This window comes from Chenopodium album, chromosome 11 (assembly GCF_948465745.1).
Source record: "Chenopodium album chromosome 11, dcCheAlbu1.1, whole genome shotgun sequence".
Lineage (NCBI taxonomy): Eukaryota > Viridiplantae > Streptophyta > Magnoliopsida > Caryophyllales > Amaranthaceae > Chenopodium > Chenopodium album.
Window position 1 is genome coordinate 27,685,721 of NC_137844.1, and position 19,908 is coordinate 27,705,628.

General features: G+C 38.9%; 2 protein-coding genes and 1 non-coding gene across 3 annotated transcripts; 1 reads left to right on the forward strand and 2 right to left on the reverse strand.

The window, feature by feature from the left end:
• Positions 1–302: 302 nt before the first annotated feature.
• Positions 303–1,125, reverse strand: LOC145566491 (uncharacterized). Its single transcript, XM_081625897.1, has 3 exons — positions 987–1,125; positions 724–780; positions 303–616 (listed from the first exon to the last, which is right to left on the reverse strand). Exons 1-3 carry the CDS (start codon positions 1,123–1,125, stop codon positions 303–305), a joined length of 510 nt encoding a protein of 169 aa, XP_081482023.1.
• A 14,377-nt stretch (positions 1,126–15,502) lies between these two features.
• Positions 15,503–16,093, reverse strand: LOC145566494 (uncharacterized). Its single transcript, XM_081625898.1, has one exon. It carries the CDS (start codon positions 16,091–16,093, stop codon positions 15,503–15,505), a length of 591 nt encoding a protein of 196 aa, XP_081482024.1.
• A 1,160-nt stretch (positions 16,094–17,253) lies between these two features.
• Positions 17,254–17,360, forward strand: LOC145569687 (small nucleolar RNA R71). Its single transcript, XR_014096242.1, has one exon. It is a non-coding gene; the product is annotated as a small nucleolar RNA R71 (small nucleolar RNA).
• The last annotated feature ends 2,548 nt before the right edge of the window (positions 17,361–19,908 follow it).

Genomic DNA, 19,908 nt, shown 5'->3' on the forward strand with positions numbered 1-19,908 from the left:
ATGCTTTATTGAGGCATTTCATCTCTCTTGGTTATGCCACCACTTCTTTAACACCTATCGCATCTTGAAACGAACTTGTTAGCATCCTTATGCATCGTCAGCCACCATAAGAGAGATTGAGAAATCTTTGCCACAGTCTTGTCAATTCCACCATGAGCTCCACATAGCAACGAGTGGCAATGCTCAAGAACTCCTTCGATTTCGTGATCCGGCACACATTTCCATAAAAGGCCATCACCACATTGTTTGAAAAGGTATGGGTCATTTCAAAAGTATCTCCTCACTTCCTTGAAGAACCTTTTCTATTGTTGAGATGAGAACTCTGGAGGAATGGCTCCACAAGCAAGAAAGTTGGTTATATCGGCATACCATGGGCTAGATGTTGAAGCTATGGCCATAAGAGTTTCAAATCCCATCTCTTTATTGAGTGGCACATCCTCCTTGTTCTCAAAAGGAATCCTAGACAAATGATCCACCACATAGTTCTCCGCTCCTTTCTTGTCTCTCATTTTCGTGTCAAAATCTTGAAGCGAGAGAACCCAACGGATTAAGCGTGACTTTGCTTCCTTCTTGTCATGAGATAGAGAACCGTTATATGATCCGTGTACACAATCACCTTAGAGAAAATAACATAGGACATAAACTTGTCTTAGGCAAACACAACTGCAAGCATTTCCTTCTCCGTTGTAGTATAGTTCTTTTGAGCTTAATCAAGAGTTCTACTTGCATAGTAGATAACATAGGATCTTCCTTCCTTATTTTGCCCAAGAACTGCACCTGCTGCAAAATCACTCGCATAACACATTAGTTCATAGGCAAGCTCCAATCCGCAGCTTGCACAACGGGATAGGAAATGAGAGCTTCCTTGAGCTTTTGAAATGCTTGAAGGAAAGCCTCATTAAAGCTAAATACAACATCTTTCTTGAGTAATTCGGTCAAAGGTTTGGTGATTGATGAGAAATCTTTTATAAACCTCCGGTAAAAACCAGCGTGCCCAAGAAAAGCTCTCACTCTCGTGATGGAAGTAGGAGGGGGCAACTTTGCAATCACTGAAACTTTGGCCAGATCAACCTCAATGCCCTTCTTTGACACTTTATGGCCTAGGTCAATACCTTCCTCAACCATAAAGTGACATTTCTCCCAATTCCAAACCAAACTCGTCTCTTGGCACCTTTTCAAAACTCTTTCAAGATTAACATGGCAAGTGTAAAAAGACGAGCCACCAACACTAAAATCATCAACGAGTACTTCAATTTCTTTTTCAAGCATCTCGGAAGAAATAGAATGTTGGATTTTGATGAGTCCAACTCACCGCGGAACAAAACCCGACCCCAAGACCCGCTCACAATTAATATAACTAAAACGACATAAATAACAAGAGAGAGAGAAAAGACGATATTACCCTTGCTGGGTGCTTCACTCTCACTCGGAGCTCTTACTTCAAAGCCAAGTCTTGCAAGCGCAGAGACCTCCTATGGTATCCACCCGCAATTCGACCCCGACTGGTCTCTTACTTGGAGTTTAGCCAAGTCGGACTAAAACAATACTCGAGTATTATATGAACTTAAAGGTTTTCTCTAAAGTGGAGATGCCTTGTTGAGTTCCTACTCAAGTGACTTTCTCCAAATCCCAAGATAGGTATTTATAGAGAATGTCATGAGAGAATTCCACTCTCCCATCAATTTGGGAGAGTTGGTAAAATCAATTTTCCCTTTTTATTTTTAAATAAAAAATAAAAGAAAATAGCAAACAACTAATTAATCAACAAGTGGCATTCTAACAGAAGACGTTAGGTAAGGACCAAAAGGGGAGGGGGGACCAAACCTTGATCCCCAAGACTCCCATAAACCGCTCCTCATTTCTCTCGGCTTCAATGAGCGGCTGCCACGTGGCAGGCCATGCCAAGGCACCCAAGCAGCCTTGTTGGCGCTTGGTGCGCGCGGCTAGGCCTGTTGCTGGGCGCATGCATGTGTGGCAGTGCTGCTGCCTCAGCCACGCACGCCTCGCGTGCTGCTGGCCGAGGTTACTGCGCACTACACTGCTAGCATTGCTAGCACACTACTAGCCAGCTAGCACTGCTAGCTTATTGCTGCTGTTGCCAGCACATGCTAGCACGGCTTGCTAGCTATGTGCTAGCAGGAATGCTAGCAGTGGTGCGCTAGCATGCCACAGCACTAACAAGCTAGCCTAGGCTCGGTTTGTTACGCATGCTAGCCACCATGCTACACCATGTGCCCCTAGCATTCGGTTTTCTCGGGGCATTCCGATGCTAGGGGTATTGATAAGGGAATAAACACGTTGTCAAGTGCCTAACCCTAGATCAAATACAATTTATACAACCTAAACAAACCTAATACGAGTATGAGGCAAGCATAGGGGTTGAACCACAGGGAATGAATAAACACCACCAAATATTATCAATAACTAAGCTAGTCTAGAAGAGGAGATAAGTAAACTAAAGTCAAAAGATGCTAAAACAAGAAATAAAACATTAAGGGAAATGGTTTAGGAATAGCATCCACTCAAGCATAGCAAAGGCATAAAGATTGAATTAATCATGAACTAAACATGCTTGAATATCGAAGTAAGGTCCAATCTAGCCACCTGTCGGGGTCAATTGGCTTCTCTTAATATAGCCTCTATGTTGTCACATTAGAACCATATACTAGGAGGTGCTATTAAATAACAATCATTACAAATGAATCTTGCTAGGTCCGCTATCGCATCTTCTAACAATAATTCACCCTCAATCAACTAACAACATGCATATTGCAAGTGGATTGAAGAAAATCAAGCACATAAAGACTTTAATCACAAATAAATTAATTCCAAACCCTAGAACATGATCAAGATCTAACTAAACCACAACCATCCCCTTAATGGGGAAATTACTCACTTATCATGCTAACAACAAGATTAATTAATAAATAACCAAGTATCAACATGATTATTAAGCAATACTAACAACTAAAAAAACAATCAAAGGAAAACAAATAAAATAGAGGAGAGGAAGTTAGAAATTCTCTTTGATTTAATAAGGAGATCTCTAAAACAATTTTCACAAGTTGAATCTTCAAGCTCCATATATCACCATTGAAGATCTCTCACTTTCTCTCTCTAAAACCCTAACAATGGAGGTTAATCCTCCCTAAACCCTAAAAACTAGAGAGAGAATTGCTCCTAAAACTAACTAAGAGAAAATAGAGTAATAGTTGATTGTTCTAATTACCCAAAAATGGGTATTTATACAAAGATAAGAAAATAGAAAATAAAAAGGAGGAAAATAAATAAAGAAAGAAAAGGAATTAAAAATAAATAAGAAAAGAGAAAGGAAAAATGAAAAAGAAAATAAAAATAAAAAGAAAAGAATAATAAAAAAATAAAATAAAAGGAAAACAAAATATTAAAAACCCAAATCCCCCACAAAACAATCAGACCCCAATCCCCCTTTCTTTGATCTCTTTGGCTGCTCTTTCTTCATCCATCGCCATTCATCATCATTAAATATCACGTGCGATGCTCGTGATTCGGTTTTTTTTTCACATCCAGAAGACCGCGCCCGCAGAAGACTAGGCTGTGCCCGCGGTGATCTGAGCCGCGCCATCTCCTCGACATCTGCCGAAAATTGGACAAGGTTGGAAGGACAGAGCCCCGCTCCCGCGATAGAAGAAGACGCGTCCGCGAACAATTCCTATCGAATTGGGGATTAATTGAGGTTGCTTGGTGATGGGTGACATAAATGGCACCCATTTGATGAGTATTTAGGTTGTTTTTACCTTCTTTTCATAGCTTTCTTTCTTAATAAATGCTTATTTTCACGTTTTTGCTCTTTGTTCTACCTTTTCTCTCTTATTTTGTGGTTTTGTTCATTTATATGTTTTTTCTTTTCTTTCTCCTTTATTTGTTCTCTTTTAGTGGTTGTAGGTATTGTACGAGGTTTAGGTCTTAATATGGATGGATTACTAAGGTAGAAGATGCATTTGGAGCAAGCTTATGGCGTTGGGAAAGCTTAAGGTGCAAAGAAGTGGATTCTCCAAGTTCTAGCTCTTGCGCTCTCAAGCCGTGCTCTCATGATGATATGGTGTCGAACCCACTGTCAAGTGCTTTTGAAACTGCCTCTCTTAGTGTTCATCATCATCATATTGTGCGCTCACTCAAAATCCCTTAGAAAACGCACGAAGCCTCGTGAAGAACCGAAGAAACCCAGAGGAGCACGGGCGTGGGTGCGCAGCCCCTTCGCGCGGGCACGTCTCCCCAAGTTCCTGTTTTGATCGGCTTCGTTTTGCGCCTCCTATTTATACCTTGTTACCCGATTTTTGGAGAGTAATTAGAAACAATTAGACACAATCTTTGATCAAAATATTAGCTTAGTTGAGAGCTTATCTCTCTAGTTTTTGGGGTTAGTTTAGGAGTAGATTTAGAGAGAGAAAGTGAGGAATTTCAATGGTGATTGAGAGATTGAAGATTCAATGGTGACAATTGTGTTGAAGATCTTCTCTATTATCAATGAGCATTTCTAAATCTATCTCATTTTATCGCTTTGTTTAATATTCAAGTTTGTTTGGATTGATTTTGATGTTTGATGCTTGATTAGTGTAGTTGTTCTTGATATTTTGTTGATTCTTGATTTCCTTAGTTGTTAGTTGATTAGATGATGATATTAGAGTAGTGGTTTGGCTAGGGATTAGGTTAAACTTGTATGATCGATTGATTGTGCTTAATTTGAGGATGATGTTGATTAATTGTTGAGATTAAAGTGATTAATGGAAATTGTGCATGTGTATAATTCGATTAGGCCTTGAGAATTATGCTAAATTGCATTGTGAGTCTACATTGATACGGACCATTGATTTGTAGCTCACAATTTTCGATTGAGTTCGGTTAATGACGTTCCTAGTTTGAGTCTCTCGTAGTTGGTGCTAGTTAGACCTCTAGGAGATAGCTTGTTGAGCTCTTTTGATTGCTCTTACCATTAGTCTTCGCAACCTTTGATTTGCATGTTGTTCTCGAGTTGCTACAATTGTCATGATTACTTGTTGATCCCCAATCCTAGTGTTTTATTCGTTTGGTTGTTTGGTTTGTTAGTAGTTAGTGTTCTCTCTTTATCTTTGGCTTCGACCTTGCTTAAGCGTCCAAATTGAAAGCGTGTGAACATTACCGTTCCTTTGGGTTCGACCCTTGACTTGCCTCTATACTTGTATTTAGGTTTGTTAAGTGTTTATAAATTTAGTTTGACTGAGGGAGGATTAGATAACAACCTACATTTTCCCTACGTGACTTGCGGTTTGTGAATTGGTGAAGGATGGTGGCTAGAATTCATGGCTGGAATTTGTTGTTTGAATTTTGACTAAAGGGGTGAAGTGCGGTTGGGATTGCGCGGTGGTTGATGCGGTTATTGGTGGCTGCATTAATGAAATTGGGTGGTTCGGGTTGTAGCTCGTGGTGGTCAGGGCTGTGGGGAGATTGAAGGGATGAGAGCAAGTGGTTATTGCGGCGGTGATAACATTGCGGGCTGTAAGAGGGAGTTGGTGATTGACGGCTGTTGTTGTTGCAGTTTTTGGGTTGTGAATTGAGAAGGTGGAGATGCGGGCTGCTCTGGTTGTTGGTATTCGAATTGGAGCAGGGGTGTGAACGTGGTGGCGGATTGCGGTGGCAGATTGTGGGCGGTGGTGGGAATTCACGGGCTGGTTTGTTTACTTGACTCGGACCCGAAGCTCCAAATGTTTCTCCAAATAATAACACGTGCCTCGACCCGAACCACACCTACACACACCAAACAAACCGAGAGGAGAAATGGGACAAATAATAAAATAAAATGAAAATAAATAAAGCAAAATAAAAAAGAGAAACAACACTAAAACGATAAAACTAACAAGCAATAAAATCAAAATAAACATGGAAATAACTCTAAAAGTACTCCCTAAGAGTGACATAAATGTCACTCATAAGGTATTTTGGTACTTGTTGATTAATTATTGATTTTACCATCTCGTATTTTATTATTCAACTCGACTTGTGACGGTCGATTTTGACGTTCCTAGCTTGACTTCCGATGTCTAAATATTTAATACTCAAGCGACTCGTTAATTCCTTCCGAATTAATTCGTCGTGTCGGATCATTAGTTTCTTGGGTGTGACCCGAAGGGTTAAGTAAGATTAAGCTGTAATATTAATAATGGGTTAATATTACTGATCGGAAGCGGCCTCTAACTAGGCATTCCGATCACTTGACCTCACTGAATAATTAGCTTTCTAATAATTCTGAACCCTCTATTAGAGTAAAACACTTGTTTTGAAGGACACTATTACTATTAATCTCCCACTTGTCCTTCCGGACAAGTGCGGTTTTTGTGTATAGCCTATTTCTTATGTCACTTAATGTCTCTTCATGAACTATAAGGTAAAATTATTCGTCATCCTTATTACGTCCATAAGTGTTTCTCGAAATTCGAGTTTGACTGTCATTAAACAGATGATTTCTAAAATCCATCTGAGCATAGCCATGCATTTTCACAGTCTCGCTCTTTGATAGGACTTGTAAACAACAAAGACATGTTCCTTATCGATGATAGGGGGACATTGCTTCTTGCTTAGGGTTATGCCTTGTGACATGGGTAGGTGACCTCTCTTGGCCTCCTGCATGTTGAATCGAGTCAGTACCTTATCAATGTAAGTACTCTGGCTCAATCCAATCATCCTCTTAGATCTATCTCTATAGATCTTGATGCCCAATATGTACTGAGCCTCTCCCAAGTCATTCATTGAAAAACATTTTCCAAGCCAGGCCTTTACAAACTCTAACATCGGAATACTATTTCCAATGAGCAATATGTCATCGACATATAAGACTAGGAAGGCAATGTCACTTCCACTGACTTTCTTGTAAACACAAGATTCATCTGGATTCTTGATAAAACCAAACTTACTTTTGGCTTCATCAAATCACAGATTCCAACTTCTGCTAGCTTGCTTTAGCCCATAAATGGACTTTTTAAGCTTACACACTTTCCCAGCATTGTTCTGGTCGATAAAACCTTTAAGTTGTGTCATATACACAGTTTCTTCCAAAATTCCATTGAGGAAGACGGTTTGACATCTATCCGCCATATTTCATAATTGTAATATGCAACAATCGATAGGATGATCCGAACGGATTTAAGCATTGCGCTAAGAGAAAAGGTTTCATCGTAATCAATACCATGAATTTACCTGTAACCTTTTGCTACCAGTCTAGCTTTGTAAATGAATACATTTCCATCTTTGTCGGTTTTCAATTTAAAAATCCACTTACATCCGATAGGTGTGTAACCTTCGGGTAAGTCAACAAAGTCCCAAACTTGATTTTCAAGCATGGAATCCATTTTAAATCTCATGGCCTCTTGCTATTTAGCAGAGTTGGTGCTCGCCATCGCTTGCTTGTATGTTGCCGGTACGTCTCCATCCACTACCTGGATGTCCTGATTCTCGGTTAATACAACAACAAGATAACTATCAAGTTGAGACCTTGGCCTCTGTGACCTACGTAGTGTAACGGACTGATCATTTGCATTGTCGGTTTGACTTTGCACATTTTGACCAGCGTCAACAGATGTTGTTCAAGCACTTTGACTGTCAATTTGATTTTGTTGCTCGTCCCCTCGAACTTCATCGAGTTCGATTTTCCTCCTACTTGTCATTTTGGAAAGGTGTTCCTTCTCCAAAAAGACACTATCGTGAGCAACAAACACTTTGTTCTCGGATTTATTGTAGAAGTAATACCCTTTGGTTTCCTTTGGGTAGCCCACAAAGAAAACCTTGTCAGATTTGGGGTGAAATTTATTAGAAATTAATTTCTTGGCATATGCTTGGCATCCCCATATCTTGAGAAAAGACAACCTTGGAGGTTTCTTCGTCCATAGTTCATATGGAGTCTTTTCCACAGCTTTTGATGGAGCACGGTTCAGTGTTAGTGCCGCGGTTAGAAGTGCGTGTCTCTAGAAAGAGATAGGAAGATCACTAAGACCCATTGTTGATCGTACCATGTCCAGCAAGGTTCGATTTCTCCTTTCGGATACTCCGTTCCATTGTGGCGTTCCTGGAGGTGTTAATTCTGAAAGTATACCCTTTTCTTTAAGATGGTCATCGAATTCTTGGCTCAAGTATTCACCACCTCGATCCGATCGAAGGACTTTGATTTTCTTGCCAAGCTGATTTTCAACTTCACTCTGAAATTCTTTGAACTTTTCAAATGATTCAAATTTGTGCGACATAAGGTAGACATATCCATATCTACTATAGTCGTCTGTGAAGGTGATAAAATATCGATGGCCGTTTCTTGTGGTTGTGCTCATTGGTCTACATACATCGGTGTGTATTAGGCCCAACAAGTCACCTGCCCTTTCTCCCAACTTGGAGAATGGTTGTTTTATCATCTTGCCTAATAAACATCCTTCACAAATTTCAAACGATTGTAAATCGAATGAGTCAAGAACACCTTCCTGTACAAGTTTCTTGACGCGATTGATGTTAATGTGGCCAAGACGACAATGCCACAAGTACGTCTTATTTAACTCAATGGTCTTAGCTTTCTTGGTGGTATTATTAACATTATAAACTTGTTTGTCTAATGAAAGCACATAAAGACCATATTCAGAATGTGTAATACCATATAAAACATTATCGAGACAAAGTGAACATTCATTGTCCTTTACTCGAAATTCAAAACCTTTGGCGTCCAACGCCAAAATTGAAATAATGTTTTTGGTAATGTTAGGAACATAATAATAGTTCTCAAGTTCCAAAACTAGCCCAGAGGGCAAAGACAAACTGAGATTTCTACGGATACGACTACAATTCTGGCTCCATTGCCGACCCGGAGTTTAACCTTTCCCTTCGCTAGCCTCCTAATGTTCCTTAATCCCTGAGAATTGGAACAAAAGTGTGAGCCACATCTGGTATCTAATACCCATGATGCTGAGCTAATGATGATATGAAATAACCAAGACAAAGCAAGAAAGAGGGGGAAAAATCAAGTAACAACTATATCAAATCGACAAAATAAGATAAACCTATATCAACAATCACCAAGATATATGAAATAGGGGTTCTTAATCAAAGCTAACACAAAGTAAGGCTAGGATTAAGGTGTAACCACAAAGATTACAAGTAGCAATCACAAAGAAAGCAAATAATCACCAAGATTATGGGTAGAGAGAGAAAATCTCATTGATTTTAAAATTAAGCAAAGTTCCCCCCCAAAAGAAAGTTTAGCGCTATTTAAAGGCTTCACAAATAACCCTAAAGTTCTTAAATTACACCCCTTGGATTACAAATTAAAGGCCAAGATTAAAAGATAGTAAAAAGAAGCACGAAAGAAAGGAAGTCGTTCGCTCGAAATAGGGCTTTGGGAGCGGCCGCTCTAAAGGATAGGCGCAAGCGCTCCTCACTTCTGAGACTTCAATTGACGCCTTTAGGAGCAGGCGCTCCTTATAAGGGGAGCGGGCGCTCATTATAAGGGGAGCAGGGGCTCCTCGCAACTGCCTAGAAAGCTCAACTTCAAACGTTCATAACTTCTTCGTTTCTTGCTCAAATTTGGCATGTGACCTGTCGTTGGAAAGCTCTTGAACTTTAATTTCATGTCCAACTTGAATCACCTGAAAATTCCTTGTAACGAAGAAGATATAGATGATTGAATTTGAGTGTTGCATTTTTTCCATGTTTCATCTTCAACCATCAATTGTAAAATTAAGACACAAAGATTGCTCTTATTCACCTAAACCACATCATAACAAAGAGAATTCATTAAAAATGTTGATTGAGCCATAAATGCCACTAAAAGAATCGTATAGCCATATAATTTGTAGGTTTCAAGGATGCTCCCGCATTAAATGAAGTTTAAGTCTATAACAAATAAACATGATCCAGAAGCAACGATTCTGTTCCTCTTATCTTCCTTGAATTTGAGGCAATCTCTCTTCTTATGTCCCTTCTTCTTTCAATAGAAGCATTCGGAATCAGATTTAGAATATGCTACCTTCTTGCCTGAGCTTTTGAACGGCTTGCCCTTTTTGATCATGAGCATATCATGCTTCCCCTCATCCTTAAGCATTTTCTTGGCTTGCTTCAACATACCATGAAGCTCGGTGAGGGTTTTCTCCATGATGTGCATGTTATAGTTCATCTTGAACTGATCATGGCCTTTGTGCAACGAGTAGAGAATGATGTCAATTGCCATCTCGGTTGAATACCCTATGTCAAGCCTTTCCATGTTCTCAAATAATCCTATCATTTTGAGTACATGTGGGCTGACCATCTCTCCTTTCTTGAGCTTACTCTTAAGGATTCGCCTGTGGATTTCAAACCTTTCAGTTCGGGCCTGCTCTTGGAACATGTTCTGCAGCTCAGAAATGATATCAAAAGTTGTCTACTTCTTAAAGAAAGTCTTTTGAAGGTCGGGAGTCTCAAGCATTTCCTCATCAAGGACATATTCCTTTTGCTCTTGCATGAGAACTATACGCAAGTTCCTTTGCCAATCAAGAAAATTTTGCCCACTCAACTTCTCCTTGTCGAGAATTGAGCACAAAGAGAAATGGTTGTTTCAGTTATTTGCAGACATGGTTCTACAATTGAAAGAATTTGAAATGAAAAACCATTCATAATACTTAAATAAGATTGGATTCATGCATATTTATCAAACTTATTTAAACGTCTTATTTACACATTCAATTGTCCCCATTAGGTGAGAATAAGTCGGTTCCAAGATCCAAAGAATTAATGAGTAGTTAAGCATGCTTTGGCTTGTCTTAACACTTAATATTCTATGGTAAGAAACTCTTTGCTAATGGCTCCTAGCCACTCTTGGTTAGATAAATCGTCGCATCTAATGCTCTCTCAACAACTTATCCACTTTGCTACGACATGTTAGGACTCCATCACTCATATCATTGAGTACAACCAAAACTAACATGCATACCCGGTATGCCTTACGTAACCTAGGAGTAATAGTGATGCTTCGCTTTGGCGTAGCCCATTACTACACTCAATAGGTCAGTATGTGTTGTTTCTATGTTGGTTGATTTAAGTTAACTTTATTAATCATCGCAACATTCGAAATCCTAAACATGCATCTAGCATATTATTCATATATATATATAATCATAAATATATATAGAAAACATAAGCAAATGATGCATTTGACAACTAGCATGACCCCTTGAATCTTCGAGTCTTCAAGGGTCTTCTTTTGCAACTCTGTGGCTTCGTCTTCCAAGAACCTCCGTCTTCAAGACATAACCAAAATAATGCAAATACTAGTTCTATGATTAGGACTAATCTAAATATAAAGGTACAAAAATACTCAACGGTTTGCAGACTGTATTTAGATTTACAAAAATACATGACGGAACACAGTCCGTATTTTCTATCCTAATCGGGCCTCACTAGTTGCTATTTTTTCATAACACCTGTGAGAGAATATACATTCTATTCATCCATTCACTATATGTGAATGGCCCATGCATTTTACAATGATAAACAAGTAACAATGCACAAACTTGCGTAAACTAGTAACTTAAGGTGGTTAATCCGATTAACGCGCCTAATTAAAACTAGTCAAAGCTGTTTAACCAATTATGTGATTAAGCGCAATTAAAATTGAAGCTCCCACTAAATTTAGCATCCATCTTAATTAATCCAATTAATTAAGCCGGTAAACCCAAAATTTTGCCAAAATAAAATTTTGCAAGTGCCTCTCAAAACCGAGGCCTAGCCTCCAAAATTTAATTAAAATAATTTAAACATAATAAAAATATTTAAAATCGGCAAAAATGCAAAAATTAACATAGCCCTAAAACCCCAAAGTCCCTAACATCAAGCCTTTCGGCTTGGTGTGCTAGACACCGGGGCATGGATGCCTAGTGAGGGGTCGCGCACATAGCCGTGGCCCGAGCCAAGCGTCACACCCATAGCCTAAAGCATCGCATACGCGTTGTGCTCCCTACGGGGTGTGTTGCGACTCGTGGTCACGAAGGCCACACGAGCTTGCTGCTGTGCGCGCATCATGCCGCAAGCAAGCAGCACAACCGCACACACACAACCACTCTTACGCACCGAGCAGCGCTCTACACGCACAGCCGCAGCACGCATGGCGCGCACAAACATGCATGCTGCTGCCTTGCTGCGCATTAGCCACGCATTGGAGTGGGGCACGCACCAAGCGCAGCTAGCCCTTGGCAGCCACATGCGGGCTGCTGTGCAGCTCCGCTGGCCGAAGGTGGTTTTGCCTTGGTTTGCGTGCCATACTCTCGAGATTAATTCCTAATATTTGCGTGACTTAATTAATTAATTCCAAATTAATTTTAGAATTAATTTAATGAGCAAAATGAAAAATATAACAGGTCCAACTTAATAAATTCATTCAAGTGCACAAAACCAAAATTATTTCCAAGAACTATTCTTTAATAAAAATTGGTTTAACTTGATGTAACAAAATGAATAGGGCTATTCTTAACATTAATTTAACCAACATAAATTAAATATGAGATTTGACAAAATTAAAGAGAGAGTTAGAATTATGAACATAAAAATTCAAATAAAGCTTCCAACTTTGACTTGTGAATCCTTGAAAATTATATCTTCCAATATGAAGATAAATTAACATTGTATCACAAGATTAAAACTTTATGATTCCAATCAACTTAATAAAATGATTAAATCAAAAAGTTCATACATGGAGTTTAGTAACACAAAGTTCCAATCACTTAAAATAATTAAAGATTGAATCTTTTATACTTATGAGTCTCAAGAAACAAACTTTTCACACTTAAAGCAATTTATTTGCAATTATGTGAAAATATGAGCCAACTATTAAGAACCAGTTACTACCAAGTAATTATGCTCAAAAGTGATCTAAAATTGTAGAATCATAAAGGAAAGAACCAAATGCATAATCACAATTGAAATGCCATTAAGATTCAAGGTTTAAAAGATTTAAAATTTTTCGTTAAAACGAAACATCCCTCAAAACAGGCAGTTCTGGGCAGAATTTGGCTTTTTCGGATCGCTTAAAGGATCAGAATGTTTCCAGAATATCGATTCCACCCAAAATTCCCTAGTCTTAGGTGAAAATCTGGGTTCTGGAGCAAACGTTCTTAATAAAATGAGATTAAAAATAATAAAATCGAGCTACTAATCTAATTAGTCACATGACTAGAAATTAAATCATTTTAAAACCCTTGAAAATTTTTAGTTACAAAAAAAAAAATGAGCAAGGCTCCGATGCCGCTGTTGGGTTTCGATGAGTCCAACTCACTGCGGAACAAAACCCGACCCCAAGACCCGCTCACAATTAATATAACGAAAATGACATAAATAACAAGAGAGAGAGAAAAGACGATCTTACCCGTTCCGCGTGCTTCGCTCTCACTCGGAGATTTTACTTCAAAGTGAAGTCTTGCAAGCGTAGAGACCTCCTACGATATCGACCCGCAACTCGACCACGACCGGTCTCTTACTTGGAGTTTAGCCCAGTTGGACCAAAACACTACTCGAGTATTATATGAACTTAAAGGTTTTCTCTCAAGTGGAGATGCCTTATTGAGTTCCTACTTAAGTGACTTTCTCCAAATCCCAAGGTGGGTATTTATAGAGAATGTCATGAGAGAATTCCACTCTCCCATCAATGTGGGAGAGTTGGAAAAATCAATTTTCCCTTTTATTTTTAAATTAAAAATAAAAGAAAATAACAAACAACTAATTAATCAACAAGTGGCATTTTAAAAGAAGAGGTTAGGTAAGGAACACAAGGGGAGGGGGGACCAAACCTTAATCCCCAAGACTCCCATAAACTACCCCTCATTTCTCTCGGCTCCAATGAACGGCTGCCACGTGGCAGGCCATGCCTTGGCACCCAAGCAGCCTTGCTAGCACTTGGTGCGCGCGGCTAGGCCTGTTAATAGGCGCATGTATGTGTTGCAGTGCTCTTACCTCAGCCCAGCATGCCTCGCATGCTTGTCGGCTGCTGGCCGAGGGTATTGTGCGCCACACTGCTAGCAGTGCTAGCACGCTAGCGCACTGATAGCCAGCTAGCACTACTAGCTTATTGCTGCTGCTGCCCACACATACTAGCACGGTTTGCTAGCCATGTGCTAGCAGCAATGCGCTAGCATGCTGCAGCACAAACAAGCCAGCCTAGCTCGGTTTATTGCGCATGCTAGCTAACATGCTACACCAAGTGCCCCAAGCACTCGGTTTGCTCGGGGCATTCCGATGCTAGGGGTATTTTGTTAAGTTGTTGATTAATTATTTATTTTACCGTCTCGTCTATTAATTCGACTCGACTTGTGACGCTCGGTTTCGACGCTCCTAGCTCAATTTCCGACGTCTAAATATTTAATACTCGAGCGACTCATTAATTCCTTCCGAATTAATTGGTCCTGTCGAATCGTTAGCTGCTTGGGTGTGACCCGAAAGGTTCAGTTAAGATTAAGCTGTAATATTAATTATGGATTAATATTACTGATCGGAAGCAGCCGCCAACTAGGCATTCCGATCACTTGACCTCACTGAATAATTAGCTTTCTAATAATTCCGAACCCTCTATCGGAATAATACATTTGTTCGAAGGACACTATTCCTTTCATAGAAGTCATGCATCGTTGCAATGTTGAAGGAACATTGCATAACCCGAATGGCACTCTCCGGCATGTGAATGTTCTTTATGGATATTTGAAAGTGGTTTTTTCTTGGTCACTTTGATGGATAGGGATTTGGAAAAATTCAAAATACCCATCAAAGAAACAAAAGAAAGCATGGTGAGAAAGTCTCTCCAACATTTGGTCCATGAAGGGGAAAGGAAAATGGTCTTTCTTGGTATTTTTGTTCAATCTCCTATAATCAATAAACATTCTCCACCCGGTCACTGTGCGGGTGGAGATATCCTCTCCTCATTCACCTTTTACAATGGTCATTCCACCTTTCTTTGGAACCACGTGAACCGGGCTAACCCACTTGCTATCGGAGATAGCATAAATTATGCCCTCTTAACGCAATTTCAAAATTTCCTTTTTGACAGCCTCTTGGAGTTTGGGATTCAACCTTCTTTGAGGTTCAATTGAGGTGGATTGATTATCCTCAAGGTGAATACGTTGCATGCAAAAAGAAGGGCTAATACCCTTGATATCATCAATGTTATACCTTATCACATCTCTATATTTTCTCAAGACAACAAGCAATTTTCCCAATTCAAGTCCATCAAGGGTAGTATTGACAATAATAGGGTATTCCCCCTCATTACCAAGAGAAGCATACTTCAAAGAAGGGGGAAGGGGTTTTATTTCTACCTAGGGAGGAGGCTTGGAATTCTCCTCCAATTTCACCTCTTTACGCTCAAGCTCGATCTCTTTTTGTTGTTCAACCTCTTCCTCCTTTGAAGCTTCTTCTATAGCCATGACATATTCACTAGCCTCTTGAGAATGGAACTCTTCCTTTCACATAAGAGCTTCAACCATTGGATCTTGAGGCTTCATCATGACCCTTCCCAAGCGACTAAATCCTCATTAACAATATCAACTCTATAGAATTTCTCAACCATGGGGGTCTTGAGTAATTTGGAGAACACAAAAACAATCTTTTCATCGGCCACTTCACATGTAATAGTGTTATTCTTGCAATTGATGACCGCCCCCAAGGTTTTAAGAGCTTTAAGACCCAAAATAAAAGGATTATCAACATCTTCCTCCATATCCATCACTACAAAATCACATGTCACATTGATATGCCCAACTTGGTTAAGAACATCCTCAAGCTCACCACAAGGAAGTTTAACCGAGTGATCGGCCAATTGAATTGTTTTTCTTGTGGGTATCATTTCTATATTAAGTTTTTGTGCAATGGAAAGGGGAATTAAGCTAACACTCGCTCCTAAATCCACCAACGCACCCTTAGCTTCTATGTTGCCAATTTTAACCGGTAAAGTGAAGCTTCCCGGGTCCTTCTCTTTCTTTGGCATCTTGTGTTGAAAAAGTGCACTAACTTGATGGGGAAGAGTAATGAGCTCGTCATTGAACTTCCTCTTGTTGGTGAGAATGTCTTTGAGGAATTTGGAGTACAAAGGCATTTATGTAAAAATTTCAATGAAAGGGAGATTGATGTGCAAATTCTTCATCACCCTAAGAAATTTTGCAAACTTGTCATTCAACTTTCTCTCCGCAAGCTTTTCGAGAAAAGGAACAGGCCTATCTAGATTCCTAGTCTCACTAGGAATTGAAGTTGTCTTCTCATCATTAGGCTTCTTCTTCTCCACATTCTTTTCTTTATCAACAACCTTGTCTTCTTCAACTCTCTTCTCCACTCTCATACCTTCTTCTCCTCTCTTCTTTTTCTCACTATCTCCCTCTTTTGGACCTTCATAGGATGTGCCCGATCTCAATGTGATTTCCTTGCAAGAATCAGGTTTTATGTTATGAGAGGGATTGGCTTGTGGTTGTCCGGGTAGAGTAGAAGGTGAGTTAAAAGGTACTCTCTCGGCCAATTGGGATGATTGTGAATCAACCATCTTGTTATGAGCTTTGACCTCTTGCATTTGTTAATTCATTGCTTGGAGTTGTTGAAGAATTTGGGTTTGTGTGGAATCGGGTTGAGATGCTTGATCTTGGCTCCGTTGAGACACTTGATTTTGATTGTTGTATTTGTTTTGGTTGTTGTATTGGTTTATCCTTGGGTAGTTTCCTCTTGGGTTTTAGTTTTGAGGTGGAGGTAGGTTTTAGTATTGAGGGTAGGAATTATATGATGGTTGAGCTTGTTACCCCATTGTTGAGGTTGAGGTGCAAATACGGGTGTGGTTGTCTCTAAGCTACTCTACTGCCACTTCCCCTATATCCATCTTGCCTTGTGTTTTATGCCGCCACATGCTTGGGGCTCAAACCTCCATAATAAGATGTATCGTGGTTTGTGCCACCATAATTTTGACATGAGAAAGAATTGACTTGAGAAAAGGTTATCCCACTATTAACACTTGTGTTCAAATTTGCAAGTCCCTTTGTCAAAAGCTCAATTTGGTGTTACAGTTGATAAACCTTCTCCAATTTATACATCCCACCTTTCTTTGGTGCATTCCTCCTTATACCACCCCAAGAGTAGTTCTTCGCTACCTCTTCAATTGTTGCTTCAACTTGATTTTGGGAGATCTTAATCAATTGTCCACCCGCCCCCACATCCAAGTTAGCTCACATGGGTTCCAATCCATCATAGAAGAATTACATGAGCAAGTTTTGATTGTATTAATGACGAGGACATGCTTATACCAACTCTTTGAACCTTTCCCAAGCTTTACTAAGACTCTCATCTACTTCTTGTTCTAATGATGCAATCTTCCTTCTCATTTCGGCGGTCTTTTCCTCATAAATTATCCTCTTCAAGAATGCTTTGACTATCTCTCTCCATTTTGTGAGAGAATTCGGCTTGACTTGCTTGAGCTACTTCTTTGCTCTACCCGAAAGAGATTGTCGAAATAAAAGCATTCAGATGTATTCTTGAGAAACTTGATTTGTTTGAAACATGGCTGTAGACACCTTATTGTGTCTCCCAAAAAAACAAATTCAGTGATGAGTACCTTTCATGTCATTGAATATCGAACAAGGTGAAATGTTGAAGAGTCTCGTGAATTCTTCTGTTTTCTAATAAAATAATTCATTTCTGTTTTAAAAAATCAATCATTTTGTATCCTATTTATGAAAAACGTCCAATCCAGTTTAGTTTGGTCCATAATGTTGGTCCAATAATTGTGTAGTTTGATGGGGTTTGAAAAGACCTTTCTAACGATATATTATACGCCCGATTCCTAGTTATAACGAGGAAGTTATGGCCAAAATACTAAACTGGGTCCTAAATGAGTTTTATAGGCGACCCAATGATCATGTGGAGTGTCCATTAATTGTATTCCTAAAGTCATTAGGATTTATCTTAGTCTTCTAGAATCTTCTAGAAGGATATTTTATGTTCTAATGGGATTATGATTATCAATTATAATTATATTTTTTTTTGAAAAGATAAAGAATTCTATTTGGAATAAAATAAGTGTTTTAAAAAAGATTAAATCTGGTTTGATTAAAGATAAGTACGGACTCTAAGTAACCTAATTTGATTAGGGGAAAGATTCCGTACGGAAATTTTATTGTACAGCAACCATCACGCTGCGATAGCCTCATCGTGTCGCGATGGGCTTATCGCCATGCGATAGAGCCATCGTGTCGCAATGGAGCCAGTTTTATTCCGAGTCTGATTATGAGTCTTTTTTATCGTTTATGGTCGATTTTTCTTTATAATTAGGGTCTTTTTCGTCCGTTTTCAAATCATCAACAGTAATCTATTCTTTCTTTATCTCTTTAAGCTAAAGTTTCTTCTTTCTTTCTTTCTCTCTTGCTTTAAAGCCTAGCCTTTTCAAAATACACCATACGTCCATCACTATTTTGGAATACACCTGACCAAGCTCGAAATTTCCTTAGACTTCGACGTGAAAGGTTGATAGTTCTGAGGGTTTAGTCGCAAATCTAATTTCAATTATTTTAATTGGTTGATTTAATATTTTCATTAAAGTTATTAACGTTTGTTTTGTTTTGATAGAAAGAGGCACGAGGCTTCAAAGTTAGTAATTCAATTACTTTATTCTCTTAGAAAGCATGTTAATATTATTTTAATTTTTAGTATCATGTTAGCATGCTTACTGCTTTCTAGTATCATGTTAGGGATAAAGCTTTTATTTTTAATGTTTAGTGACATGCTAGGATTTGTTGTTAATCATGTTAGTATCATGCCTAGGGTCTTGCTAATATTATTATGCTTTGATATTGTTATGATGATGATGATTGTTGTGTCAATATTATTATGTTGCTTGATATTATTATTGTTATTGCTTAATCCCGACCTCTTTTCAGGGTTTAAAAGGAATTTGTAGTTGAAATCACGCTTAATAAGATAATTAATAATTTTATTTTTGGCTAATATGATTTAAATTCAAGCGATCGCCAATAATAGATTTGTTTGTGCATTAATATCATCCAACATAGATTAAACAGGTTTAGAATTAATATATTGATTGTATGTTAATTGAAAAGCGCACATGAATATGAGGAGAACAAAGTAGAGGCCTATTTAGGGCGAATTCAATCTCTTTTCTGTTGGATTTGTACCTTCATCCCCGAATATCCAGTCATGGTTCAAGAGCACTATGGAGTTAGCGATCTCTGTGATCATGAATGGTTTACAAGTTCCTAAAACTTGTTGGTGACTCTTTTTCTCTAGCTTCCTTCCCTTTGGACGCCACCATGCTTAAGTGTATTATCACAGTGGGGCTCAAGTGTGGGATGCTTGAAATATTCCCTACATTTTTTTGGCTACTTCACTAGGGAGGATTTCTATTTTAATTCCTAAAATTCATTTTGGAAATAATTTAGAATGAGTGGATGAGACTTGAAACGTTCTAAATATTCATGTGCGTAATTTCGATTAACATTAATGCATAAGCATAAAAAGGTCCTCATTGGAAAGATCATCCGTAATGCGTTAAAAACATAGGATTTTACACGTAGAAAATTTGGAAAATATCTTTCACAACTAGAATCGAAAAAACGCTATGAAAAATCAAAAATCCCGAGAACACAGAAAGCTGCCGAGGCATGTAGGAAATGTTGCGAGACAGCAGCGTCCATCGCTGTGCGATGGACTCTGTTTTCTCACTCCAAGTTCATCCAACACCGAACCAGAAGTCTGCCTTCTTGTTTTTCCAATTCGAGAACTGTTTGATCGATTTTGACTTCCTGATTGAATTTTTTCCTTTTTTTCCAAAAACCATATGTGTTTTACTTGTGGATTTAGCCCTCGGGAATTCATGCTCTATCTACTAAATCGAACGCTCAGTGCAGCGAAGGGCATATC

Bases quoted from the DNA above. Each gene is read 5' to 3' on its own strand.
- LOC145566491 (XM_081625897.1), bottom strand. From the start codon at position 1,125: ATGGTTGAGGAAGGTATTGACCTAGGCCATAAAGTGTCAAAGAAGGGC. The intron at 781-986 runs GTTTTTACCGGA...GTGATTTTGCAG, and splicing joins AGCTTTTCTTGGGCACGCTG to CAGGTGCAGTTCTTGGGCAA. The intron at 617-723 runs GTAGAACTCTTG...ATTTTCTCTAAG, and splicing joins CTATGTTATCTACTATGCAA to GTGATTGTGTACACGGATCA.
- LOC145566494 (XM_081625898.1), bottom strand. From the start codon at position 16,093: ATGCCTTTGTACTCCAAATTCCTCAAAGACATTCTCACCAACAAGAGG.